At 34.2% G+C, this 17,139-nt stretch overlaps 1 protein-coding gene across 2 annotated transcripts in view; it reads left to right on the top strand.

The window, feature by feature from the left end:
• Positions 1,772–17,139, top strand: part of LOC109334403 (DExH-box ATP-dependent RNA helicase DExH11) — a 32,611-nt gene continuing 17,243 nt past the window's right edge. Inside the window, exons 1-16 of one of the 2 annotated variants that reach the window (XM_019570162.1) lie at positions 1,772–2,084; positions 3,503–3,760; positions 3,953–4,207; positions 4,328–4,396; positions 4,555–4,630; positions 4,811–4,983; positions 5,130–5,237; positions 6,000–6,101; positions 6,314–6,514; positions 6,614–6,724; positions 7,739–7,806; positions 8,524–8,881; positions 9,891–10,046; positions 10,108–10,218; positions 10,376–10,429; positions 14,616–14,873. In XM_019570162.1, the coding sequence (XP_019425707.1) occupies positions 1,950–2,084; positions 3,503–3,760; positions 3,953–4,207; positions 4,328–4,396; positions 4,555–4,630; positions 4,811–4,983; positions 5,130–5,237; positions 6,000–6,101; positions 6,314–6,514; positions 6,614–6,724; positions 7,739–7,806; positions 8,524–8,881; positions 9,891–10,046; positions 10,108–10,218; positions 10,376–10,429; positions 14,616–14,873 (2,493 nt within the window). In that variant the 5' untranslated portion in view covers positions 1,772–1,949. Of the gene's footprint in view, positions 2,085–3,502; positions 3,768–3,952; positions 4,208–4,327; positions 4,397–4,554; positions 4,631–4,810; positions 4,984–5,129; positions 5,238–5,999; positions 6,102–6,313; positions 6,515–6,613; positions 6,725–7,738; positions 7,807–8,523; positions 8,882–9,890; positions 10,047–10,107; positions 10,219–10,375; positions 10,430–14,615; positions 14,874–17,139 lie in introns of those variants that run through there. The other variant, XM_019570163.1, reaches the window with a different exon arrangement.

The following is a 17,139-nucleotide window of genomic DNA, read 5'->3' as shown; positions in this document are numbered from 1 at the left end:
GAAACATACGCAAGTAGTTGTTCATAGAATCATCCATTCAAAATGCAAAATATGGCTCAATGTTAATTTTTAACCTGGATGAAATTGAAATAGTCAAAATTAACACAAGAATGAGGGTTGAATTGTATTTTCTAACTTTCCATAAAAAATAAAAGTTAGAACATATTAAAAATGATTTACACAAAGAAAAATATTTGGTATCATAATGTAAAACTTCCCAAATAAGAAAGTAAGTATAGAAGCTTAAATAAAAGTAGTAAAAAATTAAAAGATTTAACACATAGTTTATATTAGTTCACCCAATATTATAGGCTATGTTCAGTTTCTTGGTAATACCGATGTTCCACTATAATCCAACACTAATTATCATAACATGTATTGTTTTTAATCATAGTTTCTTTACGCTCAACAACTCAATTATTATTTTCACACCCAACTTCTAGCCTCAACTTTAAATAATGGTTTGTGTTAAAAAAAGTTTACAACTTAAAAGCCTTTAAATCATATTCACATAGTGAAAATATATATAAAAGAGAAATAATGTGAATTTAATAGAAAATAATTGAACAACTTATTACTATTTAATAAGAGATGAAGACAATATTGGAAACAAATGAGAGATTTGAATATGTATCATATTTTTCTATATAAATCTCTGTGGTCGTATACATAGAAGTCACAAATGAAACATAGAATTGACATATGAAACCCGTCATACTATTTTTCATCAAAACCAATAAGTATACCTTCTTACGAAGACATACATGCTCTTATGGGCAACATTCATTTTTTAGATATAGGTTTGTACTTCTCCATGTGCGTGGACAACATCTAGCTAGCGGAAAACGAAGTAGAGAAGCAGAAGTGCACTTCGTGTGAAGAACAATTACTATGGAGGTTGTTCAGAAAGAAGGCGATGGATGTTGTGCTGAACAACAACTATGATGGAGGCCACAAGCTTAGATGACAACCAACCATGGTCCAGTCCACCAAGGAAGAGGATGAACAATGTAGGGATGAACGACACATTACCTAAAATTAACATAATTGACGAAAATGATTTAATCATTGGATGCCAAAAAACTTAAGAAACTGATATTAACATAATAACTTAAAGGATTGGAGTAAGGATTTTAAATAAGAGAATAAAATATCTTCTCATGCGATAATTTATCTTTTAAAAATATGACATGTATACTATTTTGTTTTAGAAATATGTTTATTGAAAATGATTAAATAAGATAAATGTCATGATTTTAATAATAGTAAGAAAATAACATATATCCTTATACCAATATATACTTTATTCCCTTTAAATAAATAATTAACTAGGATATAAAAATTTAGTTCTATTTGATTTTTTAGGCAGTTTAAAAACCGAACCAAACAGGAAAATTTGGTTCATTTTGGTTTAGGTTATTTTTCACGTTAGAACTAGACTAAATTTATTATGAACTATTTGATTTGGTTTGATTCGTTGGTTCACATTTTTAATTGAAAATGTTAAATTTTGTTATTTGTGACACTTTGTTATACTTCTTATGTGGACTAGTTTTCACTCAAATGCCATAAAAACTTTAATTATTTTTTGTTTATATGAGTATATAAGAGAAGTACCACCTAAGTATTAATTATTCATCAATTTCGTGGTTCAATTCTCACTATTTTGGACAACCATGAATTGAATCGATTAGGAACAGTTTCTTTAAAAATTAACCCAACTTAATCAGATTAGTTTCGTTAGGTTCTATAGGTTTCAAGATCAATACTGAACCAAATTAATTAATTAACATTGTAAGTAAAATCCAATTGGTCACCATCATCTCATCACAACCCGGGAAAATCAAAACCTGCTTTGCTTTCTTCGAACCCACGAGAAGCACAAAGCAAAATAAAAGTGAATTAGAACTCGAAGAGCGACATAGAAAGCACAGTGGCGACCCAACTCAATGGATCCAATTAATGCAACGAACGAGCTTTCATTCCGGGTCGGGTTTTCCGGCCACAGCGGCCACCTCAGGGTGGAGCCGCTGTCCACGGTGGAGCGTTCAAACCCCTTAAGGTCCATTCCCGATTTCATTCCGGTCAGTGTGTTCGCCTATGCTCTCTTTCTCTTCCTCCACTCCATTTTCACCCTCCTTGCATTTACTCTTGGTTTTACTGCACTGTTTTCATAGCATCAATTGAAAATTGCTAGCTTATATTTGTCATTATTTTTTTATTACTCTGTATTTTATGCCTTTGTTGTTTTCTATTTGCTCAATTTTACTTATTCACGATCCAATTGGGCAATTACCCATTGTTTGTTTAGATATTCCATAATATATTGAATTCTGTTGTGCAAATGGTTCATGTTCGAGTGGAACATGGCTAGGTCATGTAGGGAACACATGGTTCGTGAAGCACTGTGAGTGGCTGAATTAAAGTGGCAACCATGGCCAGGCCGTGGTGATATCCATGGCCATGTATGGTGTACCATAGGTGTGGTGTGGTGTGACACACAACTATAGACCGGACCATGTGGGTGAGACACCTGTTGGTAGGCAGCAATACACGGCCCTAATCATGTAACCTAAACACAAATTCTTATCCTCTAACAATATTGATAGATGTTCAAAGTTCTCGGGGATGTAGGCACAATTGGCCGAACCTTGTTAGCAAATCTCTATGTGTTGTCTCCCTTCCCTTTTTTGTTTACTTCTTTAGATTGCTTGTTACCATCAATTGGATATAGTGTATTGTATGAGATATTGAAATCCATTATCGGTGTTAGGTTTTCAGTCAAGACTTTTGATTGGTTTCTTTTACTAATCCATTGATTACATTCTAAGAAGTTTAAAGGAAGGGAAATGATATTTGGTATGAAAGATATTTCCTACCTTTAGCAGAAAAGTGTTGCTAAAGCAAACACGATTTTATCATTGTTAGCTTTTATCCCATCTTCTTCTGGATATTCTTTGATTGCATTAGGTTCCTTGTATTTTCAGGCAGATTTGTTAAAATCTTTTTTGGAACTGAATAGCATCATGCATAAGGGAAAGTATGACGGTTCTGCATCTGTTTAAAAGACTTGGGTGTTATACTCCAAGGTAGTCAAAAGCAAAAAGTGACGTGAAAGAGCTAAAAGGCAATAACGTCAGAAAAAAGAAAATAATGTAGTAGTATTTGACCATTTTGCATTCATTTACCACATCAAATAACTACTCAAAGTTAGCATTTGCAGTCAAAATTGAATGATTACGATTGTTAGATTATGAAACCCTAAATTTCTTGCTTGTTGTTGTGAAGAACGACAACTGTTATTTTACTTATATTCTGATGGTTTTACCTGTTAGCATTACAGTTAGCAAGTTAGAAGACTGGGTTTATGCTGTTATGTTTGGCACCTTGCCTGGGCATCTTTGAAAACTGATTTTATTTATTTATTTACTGTTAATCTTCAAAGCCATGTTGGGTGCATATATATTTTTTTCATTTGTAAGTGTTCCTTACTTTATTTCAGCCACCTGCCTTTCCGAAGGAGACACCTGAATCTATAAAGAAGTATATAGAAGAGACATATCTCCAGCCAATATTAGACCCTGATGAATTTTCACCAGAAAATGTTGGGAGGCAGTGGGAATTTGACTGGTTTGGTAGGGCTGAAGTTCCTCTAGAGCCATCACAGCCACGAACTGTTGTAGTTCCAATTTGGGAACCACCATTTCGACGATCAAACAATGGATCAGTGGAAGGAAGATGGGAACCAAAATTTGAGGAGGTGTGAGGTGCTTTTTCGTTTAATATATGCCTGTTCCCAAAGATGATCCATTTAACTTGATACAAGGATATGGACTTGCAAATTCTGTATCTGTGATGGAAAGATTTGTTTAACAATTACAATAAATTTAGTTTTGAGTTGATCTTAGTTGATGTTTGTCACCTTTATCTAGTGCCTATAATGTTGTATTAGGTGGATGTATCAGATCTGACATCAGGAGCTGCAGATTCTGGGCCATTACCGCGCACTTCTGCTAAGGACATTGTAAGGGGAAGCATCAATAATCGCCCTTTTCGTCCAGGCGGTTTGGGAGATTCTCAAGCTTTAGAAAGAATTCTTCCAGAAGGTGCTTCTAATGGTGAATGGGTGCATGAAATTTTGAATGGTGGCCCTGCTCAAACAATTCCTCCAAGTTTGAAGCAAGGATTGGATCTCGGTGCGCTCAAGGTTATTAATTTTTGTTTAAAATTATCCGTTGTTAGGAAAATGCTTCTTGTATATGTTGGATCTTATTCCTAGTTTGAAGTTGAAATAACTCATGTAAGTTTCGTTTTATCTCATTTGAAGTCATATTCATGCTCATGGAATGTTTACAAGGATGCTAATTCACTCAAGAGCTCACCAGATGAAAAGTTGGTTAGTTAACCATCTTATTGCCATTTTCTTCTTGATGTGCTAGTACCGGGGAGATTATGAATTTTAGGATGTGGTTGTTTGATTATATTTAGATGCAATCATATACACGATCAGCAATCTGATATTTACTAATAGTTCTCTTTCATGATGGAATGCAGAGTGGATTGTCTGTACAGTTTGATGACTTATTTAAGAAAGCTTGGGAAGAGGGTGTCGAAGAACAGGAGGAAGATGGTATTGGACTTACTAGTTACTACACTAATAACTTCAGATCTTTAGACTTACAATTTATATTTGGAAATCCTTGCATTTCACTGTAACTAATTGGATAAAACCATTGAAACCAATGCATATTTTTACTAGACCAACTTTTTTCCACTTCTTGTGTGGTTAATGATGATACTGTCCGTTTAGGTCAATTATCAGAAGTGGAGGTTGTAAAGTTGGAAGCTAATGTTGATACGACTGAGGTATCTGGCAAAACACGCGAGAGTGAAATGTCACTTGATGATATTTTGTTAGTTGGCTCAGGAGGACCACAACTGAATTTGGAGGGATTCAGTGATGGAGTTGGTCAGCAGAAAAAGGTAGCAAGTGGTTATGGGCTGAAGTTATCAGTTTGTCATGAATTGAGCTTATAATAAAACTGTTTTTCGTTATGCATGAATACATATCATTCTTTTCTTGCTGTTTTGTGGCAATGTCTGAGATAGGAAAACTATTATTTTCGCAGGCTTGGGCTATGCTTGAAGGCAATGAAGGTATTGCAGATCACTTTCATGAACTTGTTCCTGATATGGCGCTTGAATTTCCCTTCGAATTGGATGCATTTCAGAAGGAGGTATTTATTGGTTCTCATTTTCTTTTTATTTGTTTGTGCATGTTCTTTCAATGCTTTGTCAATGGACATGCTTTATGATAGAGTCTTATGGTGTCATTTGATCCATGTAGTTGATCCCACCTAGTGGGAATAAGGCTTGGTTGTTGTTGTGCATGTTTCTCAATAAATTTTCATTTTATCTTTAACAATTGGAAGTCAATGGGAGAGCCCTGGTACAATAAGAAGCCTAGATACTCCAAAAATGGAAATGTATAAGTGTCGAAATCGTATCTGATTCGAGATTGGTACCCAAAAAGTATCCCATTTCTATGTTCAATTTTAAACTATTTATCTGATATGTTTCAGATATGGCTTTGATTCGTTTGACCATATATTTTGTGTTCCTCACCCCTATACACACACCCTTTTTAATTGACCCAACCATACAATACCTTATTTTTAATGTCTTTTGTTCACACTTAACATAAAGCCTTTATAGAAATACAAGCAGCTGGTTCCCCCTTCCCACATCTCGCTCAGAAACTGTTTTTCTTCTTCTTATGATCAATATTGTTTTGTAAATTGTAATCATCGTGATTATGTATTAATGAGAAATGATCGATGTTCCGTTACAAATATTCTGCATCTATATAAAATGTGTTTTTATGTACTGGGCTACCTATGAGAAGTCATTTACATTCTATTATCTTTTTATGTCTATTCTCATGAATATGTACTTATATTATTCTTTTGTATTTTTCCCATTCTTTATAACAATCACAGGCTATTTATTATCTTGAAAAGGGGGAATCTGTTTTTGTGGCTGCTCACACATCAGCTGGAAAGACAGTAGTTGCAGAATATGCATTTGCTTTAGCGTCAAAAGTACGCCTGAATTCTTGACTGCTAGTTCAGTTTCTTTATTTCTTGCTTTCCTTTTTGTTTCCTAGTAGTGTAATTTCAAAACCATGATCCGTATTCCCCAAACTTATAGTGTTAACTTTCCCTTTTTAAAATTCCTACTGGTCAATTTGACTGGTGGACAGCAAGGGTTATCTTCGTTTATTTGGAATTTTCTGTGCATGTTATCCTTGCAGCACTGTACAAGAGCTGTGTATACTGCTCCCATAAAAACCATCAGCAATCAGAAGTACAGAGATTTTTGTGGGAAGTTTGATGTTGGCCTTCTTACTGGTGATGTAAGCTTGAGGCCAGAAGCTTCTTGTCTCATCATGACCACAGAAATTCTAAGATCGATGCTCTACCGGGGTGCAGACATTATTCGTGACATTGAATGGGTAATGGACATTTTTTTATACAATAGAAAGACATGCCCTTTATGAATTTCTAATGACTTGTATGTATTTGCTTATTTATTTTCTGCATAAATGTGGTAGGTTATATTTGATGAAGTGCACTATGTCAATGATGCTGAAAGAGGTGTCGTTTGGGAAGAAGTGATAATCATGCTTCCGAAACACATCAATATTGTCCTCCTTTCTGCCACGGTACATAATATCCTCATAAACTGATCCTCAGTCGATGTTCTACTTTGGTCCCTTTGGATGAGTTATGCTTAATAACTCCGTAAAAGATATTTTGAGTTCTGATACTTCTAAGGCTGTTATTTACTAGTGCAACTCAGGATATGAAGCATTATATTGCTGGAATGAATGTTTTAATAACAGAAAATAAAAAGTTCTATTGAGACATCATGTTTATTGAGTTGTTTTTCCTTCATAAAAGTTTATTGAATTGAATTAAAAAAGGAATTAGGGTAGTTATTTTTTTGTATGTCATTTATATTTACATCTCTTAATTTTTTATCAGATTGGAAGTTTTAGCCATTTATGCAACTAAAGAAGTGTCAGTGAGCTGAAAAACTACATTAGCGTAGACTGTAGAGATAAGGCAAACTATTCTAGCAATAATTTAAGTTTTAAATTATTTAATATTATGGCTGGCGATAACGACTGAGGTGTTCCCTTTATAACGTAGTATTGACTACTAAGTTGATATTTTATTATATTATTACTACCGTAGTAATTGTAATCTCAGTGTTGAACAGCATTGGTACTTTCCCAAAGTCATATTTTAGCTTTTAATTGGCGTACTGAGAAAATGGGCATTCTATACTGGACTAATGGAGTGTTGCCATTTAAATGTTGATGATTGATAATTTTGGTCAATTTTTTTATAATTCTAAACAGGCTGGAGTTGTTTCTATAACGTGATATTTTTAGTGGGTTTTTTATAAGTTCCACTAATAATTTAACGTTTTTAAAATATTTCAATATTGTTCTCCTAAAATCTGTCGAGTGGTACTGGTTGCTACTAAAGATGCTGGCTGTGCATAAGAGCATCTAGTTTTTATTTTCTCCCCTTAGTCAAAATTTAAGACTGAGTATATATGACTCATTTTCATCTTCAGTTCTTTCAATTGTTTTTATATGTTGCCCATCTTTGTTGGCTTTCAGCTGTGCCATCCCTTTTAATTTTATCTCTTTAAAATAATTTTGCAGGTACCTAATACTGTTGAATTTGCCGATTGGATTGGCAGAACAAAACAAAAGGACATCCGGGTTACAGGGTGAGTAGTGATTCTATCTTACATATGAAGTATGTTCTACTGAGGGTTATTTAGCTGCTAAAAATATTCTCAGCATGAGATATTCTTTAAAAAAATATTTACCTTTTTGGAAATATGCAAGAATCTTTAAAAAAGATAAGATATTTAGTAATCATAATCATAATAAAGCCATGATTGGTACTCTCTATAGAAATTTTACACTGCACAAATTAAAGTTTGGAGTCTAAAGAAGGAAACTTAATGATATGTTCTTTGTGATTTCCTTCAATTTCAAACACTGAGCAGTGAGTAGTTTAAGTTTTCCCTCTGTATTGTATTTCAAACACTGAGCAGTGAGTAGTTAAATTTTCTTGCTGTATTGTATTTCAAACAGCAGAGTATCTATCACTTGAAAACTTAGTGTATGTTTGGATAAAATTATTTTAAAGGAAAAAAAATCACAGCAAAATAAGCTAATCGAAACGCAGACTCATTCCATGAAATTTAGGTTTATATTTCTTATTGACTTAAGATGATTGATGTCGATATATTTTAGTAGGTTCTATTATTTTTTAACATATGTTGGTTTCATTGATTTGTTGATATGCCATCATAAAGAGTGATGCTATAATACTGAAATCTATAATAACAGTGTATAAAGCAGAAGTTATGAAGTTTCTCTTGATTCTCTTATCGTCTTACTGTTTTTCTTGCTATAATGATCAATTTTTCCATCAGGACAACAAAAAGACCTGTTCCACTGGAGCACTGCCTTTTTTCTGCTGGAGAACTGTACACAATTTGTGAAAATGAAACATTTCTGCCTCAGGGATTGAAAGCAGCTAAAGATGCTTCAAAAAAAAGGAATTTGACTGTTGGTGGTGGTTCTGGACCAAAGCCAGGGACTTCAGCAGGTTATAACAGTGCTCAAGTTCAAAAACGTGAAAATAACTTTCGAGTGAAACAGCATGGAGGAAATTTCTTTGGAACTGGCAGAGGCTATCAGAATAATGGCAATGGCCAAAGCAATTGGAGGGCGGAAGCTTCAATGTGGTTGATGCTTATCAACAAACTCTCCAAAAAGTCATTGTTGCCTGTATGTTGACTATGTTAATTAATATACCTTACGGAAAATCAAAAAAGAATTTGTCGATAAAAACATTTTCTGTTTAGCAATGATTGGTCACTTAATGGGTTAATGAATTGTGTGTGACTATTTAGAAGAAGTGTTTTCACTGAGTTCCTTTTTGTGATTTTCCCTATGTTATATAACTGACTGCTACATTTTGTCTACCATGCTTTAACTTTCAAGTGATTCTCTGTTTTTGAATGCCTTTTTATTAAGACATTTCTAATAGGACTTGGAAGCTCTTTTCTTCTTCTTCTATATCTTTATTTATTATCGATCTTATTATAATTATGCTAAATTACAGAGTCCATCATAAATAAACTATTTTTTATCGAGTCCCTAAAATCTAATTGTTTTAATTAGGTCCTCAAGTTTTTATTCTATTAGCTCCGAATCACTAAGTACGATGGAGTTCCTAATAAGAAGTGCTGACATATGGCTTCTATTTGCTGATGTGACAATTGGCATGGCCAAATAATTTTCTGATGAGCCAACCACCAATTGTTATTAATCTGATGATTTTGGACCCAATTGACATGTTTTTAAACAATACTAACGACCCAATAGAGGCAATTTTTTATGACTCATTTGAATTTAGATAGCTCCTATTGTAGAAAAGATGGTAGAATCACATCTTAGGTGGTTTGGACATATGCGGAGGAGATCATTAGAAGCCAGTATGGAGAGTAGCTTTAATGGAGAATAGTCTAATTTGTAGAGGTAGCGGGAGGCCAAGAAAAACCATAGGCGAAACGAGTAGGAAAAATTTAAAGATTAATGCTTTGTCAATGAACATGATTTATGACAACATTATGACATTGTTTGACCCATGTAGCTAACCTCACTTAGTGGGACTAAGATTCGGTTATTGTATTTGAAAACTTGTCTTTTCAGAGAGCCAAATCATTGTTGTTTTTCTATTTATTATTTTGTTATCATATTAATCTTGCATTTTGATCTTGATTTGGAAATGCAGGTGGTTATATTTTGTTTTTCTAAGAATCGCTGCGATAGATCAGCTGATAGTATGACTGGAACTGACCTCACTAGTAGCTCAGAGAAAAGTGAGATCCGTCTTTTCTGTGACAAAGCATTTTCACGGCTAAAGGGATCTGACCGAAATTTACCACAGGTTTGTTGTATAGCTTAGCATTTCTTTGTCTGAGCTGGGCCTCTAATTACATTGTATACAGGTTGTTCGAGTTCAAAATCTTCTTCGTAGAGGGATTGGTGTACATCATGCTGGTCTTCTTCCAATTGTAAAGGAAGTTGTTGAAATGCTATTTTGCCGTGGTGTTATCAAGGTGACATGGAATTTTCATCTTGTCATATGACATTTTCAACCTTATAATAAAAGCACACTGTTTGTCCAAGATAAAAAACAACATTATATTTTGAGAGCCATAGGTTCAATTATTCTAAGATCGATGTTTTGACTGCTTCTCTTTGTTTTTGTTCCAGATCTTGTTTTCAACGGAAACATTTGCAATGGGAGTCAATGCACCTGCTAGAACGGTTAGTATTTTTTCGTTGATTTTTTTGAAGATGGAGATGCATTTTAGACTTTTACCTCAAAAATTTCAACTAAGCCTAATAATTTTGAATTTTTTATTAGCTCTACTAATTCTATGGTTGATGACTGACTGATCATCAAACTATGCTGTCATATCATTTACAAATGACTGCTAATGCTTTTTTGTGTTTTGATAAATGAAGTTTGTTCAGAGGGAAAGAAACACTACAGAGAACTAGAATACCATATCACTCTTGGATACAAAAAGCAAAAATGAAAATCACATTGATAGAAAGAGCTATTCAATCTCTCTGCTTGCTGACCTAGGAAATCCCTGAAAGAAAGTCCAAACTAGAAAGAACAAACTGCTAAATTGGAGGGTTTTAGGTAATAAGAAAGAAGGAAGAAAGAAAACAGAGAATCAAATTAATAGAAGAGTGATATTAATATGATGTAATGATGTTATTTTCACAAGTACAAAAGAATGGTCCTACTTATAGGCCAATAACAAAAGTCAAATAGAATCCTAGCGTAAACGGAAATAGACTTGTTCTGATTATGTTCAAGACGAGCCTCAAAGGTGAGAAGATATGACTGAAGATCGTTCACCATCAGAAGCTCATTCAGCTTTCAACTGTCTTATGACCATTTGAAATTCTCCAGATAAACGATCCAGGATAACATTGATGTGTTCAGAATGAGTAATTGGTGAACCAATGGAAATCAACACATCAACAATTACCTTGATCCTCATAAAATACTCAGAAATTGTGCTCGATCCTTTCACAATTGAATGAAGCTCTGAACACAATTGCCTACAACTTGCTTTCATCTGTAGTATTTTCTTAACAGCCACAAACTTTTGCATTGACAGTGATCATGTATCTCTTCCCATAGCTGCCACGAACTTTTGCATCCTACAAGTCTTGGTTGCAGTTCGTCAGAAAGTGAATTTAACAACCAGGAAAGGATCATCTGACCATGTTCTTCCCAGCTCAAAAATGCAGGATACACATTCAGTAAGAAATTAATGAGGAATTTGAACAAACTGAAAAGCACGATTTGATATGAGAACAACTTCATTGAATTGCCTCCTTACCAGAAAATTCTTCTCAATTAACTTCATTGTTGGAAGAGGAACTGTGAATGACGGTCATGACGATCGAAGAGGAACAACAGAAGTATGTGCAGGTGTTTCTGTAGAGGTAGGATCAGTAGCAGTAGCCATAGCTGACGTGATGGCATGTAAGAATAGTAACCTAAACTAGGGTAGAAGTGCAGAGAGAGAGAAAGTGAAATTGCTTTTCTCTCTTATGATTTCTTAATCAACAAGGAATGAGGTACAATATATTTATAGGGATCTAAGCTAGCTACACCCTTGCTCAACTAATGGATAACGAACTTGTACTACACTTGACTAAACTAATAAACTATAGTGAAGTACACTTCTCTAATACCACTTGTCAATCTTCGAAATGAGAAATTGTTCTGAGGTGGAAGGACAATATAATATATATCCACCTATTTATAAATAGTTTTATTGGACAATACTGGTTTATGAAATGGTTTCTTTGATATAGAAACCACTCCAGGTGGGGAGTAAATTTTTTAATAAGCTAATAACCTTTATTAGTACACATGGTATGTAAAGACAACAAGTGAAAAAGAAAGAGATAACTGAAATTTCACTTTTCTGTTATTATTAGAATTGTCTGAACTTAATAATTGATAGTTAATTCTATTTATAGAGTTATAGGTATGATAGCTTAGGCTATAAGCTAACTAGAATAGTACAATGCAGTACAGGGCAGTCTCCCTACTGTACAAAGAACATATCTTCATACCATACAAGTCAGGACAAGCAGACTGCTAGTATTGGCTAGCACTATAATATAACAACTAATTCTACTAACTGATATTCTCTAACACGGTCTATATGCATATGGCAACTAAATTTGCACACAATGTCTCTTTTTTACATATTTGACTATATTCGCAATGACCTACATCCAGAATTAGTTTTAACTTTTAAATGAAAAATTCTAGACACATAAGGGGAAAAAGTGATTGCTTTTACATTTTGTTAGCTTCTTGCAATTGTAGAAAAGCTTCTTATGACCAACTTTTTTAGATATGACATGGTCTCATTTAACTAAACTGTATTTATATTCTTTTGTAGGTAGTCTTTGATACTCTGTTTTGATAAATGAAGTTTGTTCAGAGGGAAAGAAACACTACAGAGAACTAGAATACCATATCACTCTTGGATACAAAAAGCAAAAATGAAAATCACATTGATAGAAAGAGCTATTCAATCTCTCTGCTTGCTGACCTAGGAAATCCCTGAAAGAAAGTCCAAACTAGAAAGAACAAACTGCTAAATTGGAGGGTTTTAGGTAATAAGAAAGAAGGAAGAAAGAAAACAGAGAATCAAATTAATAGAAGAGTGATATTAATATGATGTAATGATGTTATTTTCACAAGTACAAAAGAATGGTCCTACTTATAGGCCAATAACAAAAGTCAAATAGAATCCTAGCGTAAACGGAAATAGACTTGTTCTGATTATGTTCAAGACGAGCCTCAAAGGTGAGAAGATATGACTGAAGATCGTTCACCATCAGAAGCTCATTCAGCTTTCAACTGTCTTATGACCATTTGAAATTCTCCAGATAAACGATCCAGGATAACATTGATGTGTTCAGAATGAGTAATTGGTGAACCAATGGAAATCAACACATCAACAATTACCTTGATCCTCATAAAATACTCAGAAATTGTGCTCGATCCTTTCACAATTGAATGAAGCTCTGAACACAATTGCCTACAACTTGCTTTCATCTGTAGTATTTTCTTAACAGCCACAAACTTTTGCATTGACAGTGATCATGTATCTCTTCCCATAGCTGCCACGAACTTTTGCATCCTACAAGTCTTGGTTGCAGTTCGTCAGAAAGTGAATTTAACAACCAGGAAAGGATCATCTGACCATGTTCTTCCCAGCTCAAAAATGCAGGATACACATTCAGTAAGAAATTAATGAGGAATTTGAACAAACTGAAAAGCACGATTTGATATGAGAACAACTTCATTGAATTGCCTCCTTACCAGAAAATTCTTCTCAATTAACTTCATTGTTGGAAGAGGAACTGTGAATGACGGTCATGACGATCGAAGAGGAACAACAGAAGTATGTGCAGGTGTTTCTGTAGAGGTAGGATCAGTAGCAGTAGCCATAGCTGACGTGATGGCATGTAAGAATAGTAACCTAAACTAGGGTAGAAGTGCAGAGAGAGAGAAAGTGAAATTGCTTTTCTCTCTTATGATTTCTTAATCAACAAGGAATGAGGTACAATATATTTATAGGGATCTAAGCTAGCTACACCCTTGCTCAACTAATGGATAACGAACTTGTACTACACTTGACTAAACTAATAAACTATAGTGAAGTACACTTCTCTAATACCACTTGTCAATCTTCGAAATGAGAAATTGTTCTGAGGTGGAAGGACAATATAATATATATCCACCTATTTATAAATAGTTTTATTGGACAATACTGGTTTATGAAATGGTTTCTTTGATATAGAAACCACTCCAGGTGGGGAGTAAATTTTTTAATAAGCTAATAACCTTTATTAGTACACATGGTATGTAAAGACAACAAGTGAAAAAGAAAGAGATAACTGAAATTTCACTTTTCTGTTATTATTAGAATTGTCTGAACTTAATAATTGATAGTTAATTCTATTTATAGAGTTATAGGTATGATAGCTTAGGCTATAAGCTAACTAGAATAGTACAATGCAGTACAGGGCAGTCTCCCTACTGTACAAAGAACATATCTTCATACCATACAAGTCAGGACAAGCAGACTGCTAGTATTGGCTAGCACTATAATATAACAACTAATTCTACTAACTGATATTCTCTAACACGGTCTATATGCATATGGCAACTAAATTTGCACACAATGTCTCTTTTTTACATATTTGACTATATTCGCAATGACCTACATCCAGAATTAGTTTTAACTTTTAAATGAAAAATTCTAGACACATAAGGGGAAAAAGTGATTGCTTTTACATTTTGTTAGCTTCTTGCAATTGTAGAAAAGCTTCTTATGACCAACTTTTTTAGATATGACATGGTCTCATTTAACTAAACTGTATTTATATTCTTTTGTAGGTAGTCTTTGATACTCTAAGGAAGTTTGATGGCAAGGAATTTAGGCAGTTACTACCAGGAGAATATACTCAAATGGCAGGTCGTGCTGGCAGAAGAGGACTTGATAAGATTGGTTCTGTTATTTTAATGTGCCGTGATGAACTCCCAGAAGAGAGCGATTTAAAGCATGTCACTGTTGGAAGTGCAACTCGTCTTGAATCTCAATTTCGGCTAACCTATATTATGATCCTACATCTTCTTCGAGTTGAAGAATTGAAGGTATAAATGTCAATCACTCTGTCCTTTATCTAAAATATTTTAACAATACCGATGAAGTTATATTTGAAAGGAATAAATTGTTTATGTGAATTGTTTGAGTGATTTGTATGTCCTTAGCCTTTTTTATTTATAGTAGAAGAGTCCATACATGAATCCCTTAATTTTAGGGAAATAAAATCAAAATGATAAGTTCATGATATGATTTGATAATCATATATTTAATAGTAATCACATATAGAGTATTATAATTATCTTGACAATCCTGTCTTTATCTCGATAATCTCAACACTCTCCCTCAAGTTGGATCATATATGTTGAACGCATCCATCTTGTCACATATATATGATGTTCTTGGACTTTGAAGAGACTTAGTGGAGATATATGCTAATTGACCATTGGAATTCACCAATGAAGTATAGATCTTCCCTACAATAACCTTTTAGCGAACATAATCATAGTCCACCTCTATGTGCTTCGTCTGTTCATGAAAGACCGGATTAACATATAAAGTTGTGTGATTATCATAAATGAGATGTATAGATTCAACTTTGCTGAACTTTAACTTAGAGAAAGATGTTTGAGCCAAGCGGGGTCTCCTACAGCAAGAGACATAACTCTGTATTCTGCCTCTGTATTTGATCTTGCAACAACATTATGTTTCTTGCTTCTCCATGAGATAAGGTTACCATCAATGAAAACATAATAACCTGAAGTTGTCTCCCTGTCATTTGGGCAATCATTCAATCTGCATCATAATAGGCGAAAATATCAATATGACCTTTGTTATCATAAACCAATCCTCTTCCAGGAGATCCTTTAATATATTTCAAGATTCGAACAACTGCATCCCAGTGACTATCAAGCGATGAATTGAGGAATTAACTTACAACAAATGGTATATCTAGTCTAGTTATAGTCAAATAATTTGTTTACCTACAAGTCTTCGATATCCCCACGGGTCTGAATATGGTTTCCTTTGATCTGACATAAGTTTAACACTATGATCCATTAGAGTATCAATAGGCTTACAATCAAACATTCCCATGTCCTTTAGGATATCTAGAGCATACTTCCTCTGGATATGGCAATATATGCGTGTGATCAAGATAGCTCTATGCCATGAAAGTAATGCAAAGATCCCAAGTCTTTCGTTTGGACGTGTTGAAATAAATGTTGCTTGAGACATATGATTCCACTGTGATCATTGTTAGTAATAACAATGTCATCAACATAAACTAAAGATAAACACATTGACTAGAGGAGGAATGGTGATAGAATACAAAGTGGCCTTTTTCAGTACAGATCATACCAAACTTTTGGAGAATAGAGCTAAACCTACTAAACCATGCCCTAGAGACTACTTAATGCCATATAAAGATGTATGTAGCCTGAACATAAATCCATGCGACTCCCCCTAAGCAACAAAACCAAGTAGTTGTTCCATATGAACCTCTTTTAACAACTCTTTGTGAAGAAAATCATTCTTGATGTCCAATCGATGCAAGGGCCATGCACACATAACTGTCATGGACAAGATGTGTTGGACAGAAGGTATTTTGGTAATAGGAGGAAAAGTCTTACCATAGTCAGTATCAAATTGTTGAGTATAGCCCTTGGCCACTAATCAAGCTTTTAAACAATCAACCTAACCATTTGGCCTACTTTGATAACAAAGACCCATCAACAACCTATTGTAGTTTTCTCTGATGAAAGTGGGACATGAGTCCAAGTGTGATTGGATTCTAAAGCTATCATCTATTCAATCATAGCCTGACGCCACCCTAGATACGAAAGTGCTTCCTAAACGAGACATCTGAATGAACCAAATCAAAAGGAGAATTTGACTGAATATGAGCTATATGTGGAATTGAAGCTTCAACATGTTTATCAAGCTAACATGCCTCACATTCTAAAGACTTCAAATTGGAGAGATGAGGAACCATTTTCTTCAATTTATTTATATTTGGAAGACCTAGGTGATGATGGATGAGACATGGAGAATCTATACTTACACAAGCAACTGGAGGAGGATGTTGAAAATAATATAGGCCTTGTGATTCAATTCCTACGCCAATTGTCTGCCGAGTACTGAATCATGTATAGTAAATGAGTTATTTTATTAGTTGAGATTATAGAACAATTAAAAGTACGGGTGATTTGACTAACCGCGAGCAAATCGGACAATTAGGTATGAGTACAACAAAATTTAAATTTAAGTAGGGAAAGGTGTGGCTTGATCAACGCTGACAGTTTTGACTCTTGTTAG

Source organism: Lupinus angustifolius, chromosome LG19 (genome assembly GCF_001865875.1).
Source record: "Lupinus angustifolius cultivar Tanjil chromosome LG19, LupAngTanjil_v1.0, whole genome shotgun sequence".
Classification (NCBI taxonomy): domain Eukaryota; kingdom Viridiplantae; phylum Streptophyta; class Magnoliopsida; order Fabales; family Fabaceae; genus Lupinus; species Lupinus angustifolius.
This window is presented reverse-complemented; position numbering and strand designations above follow the sequence as displayed.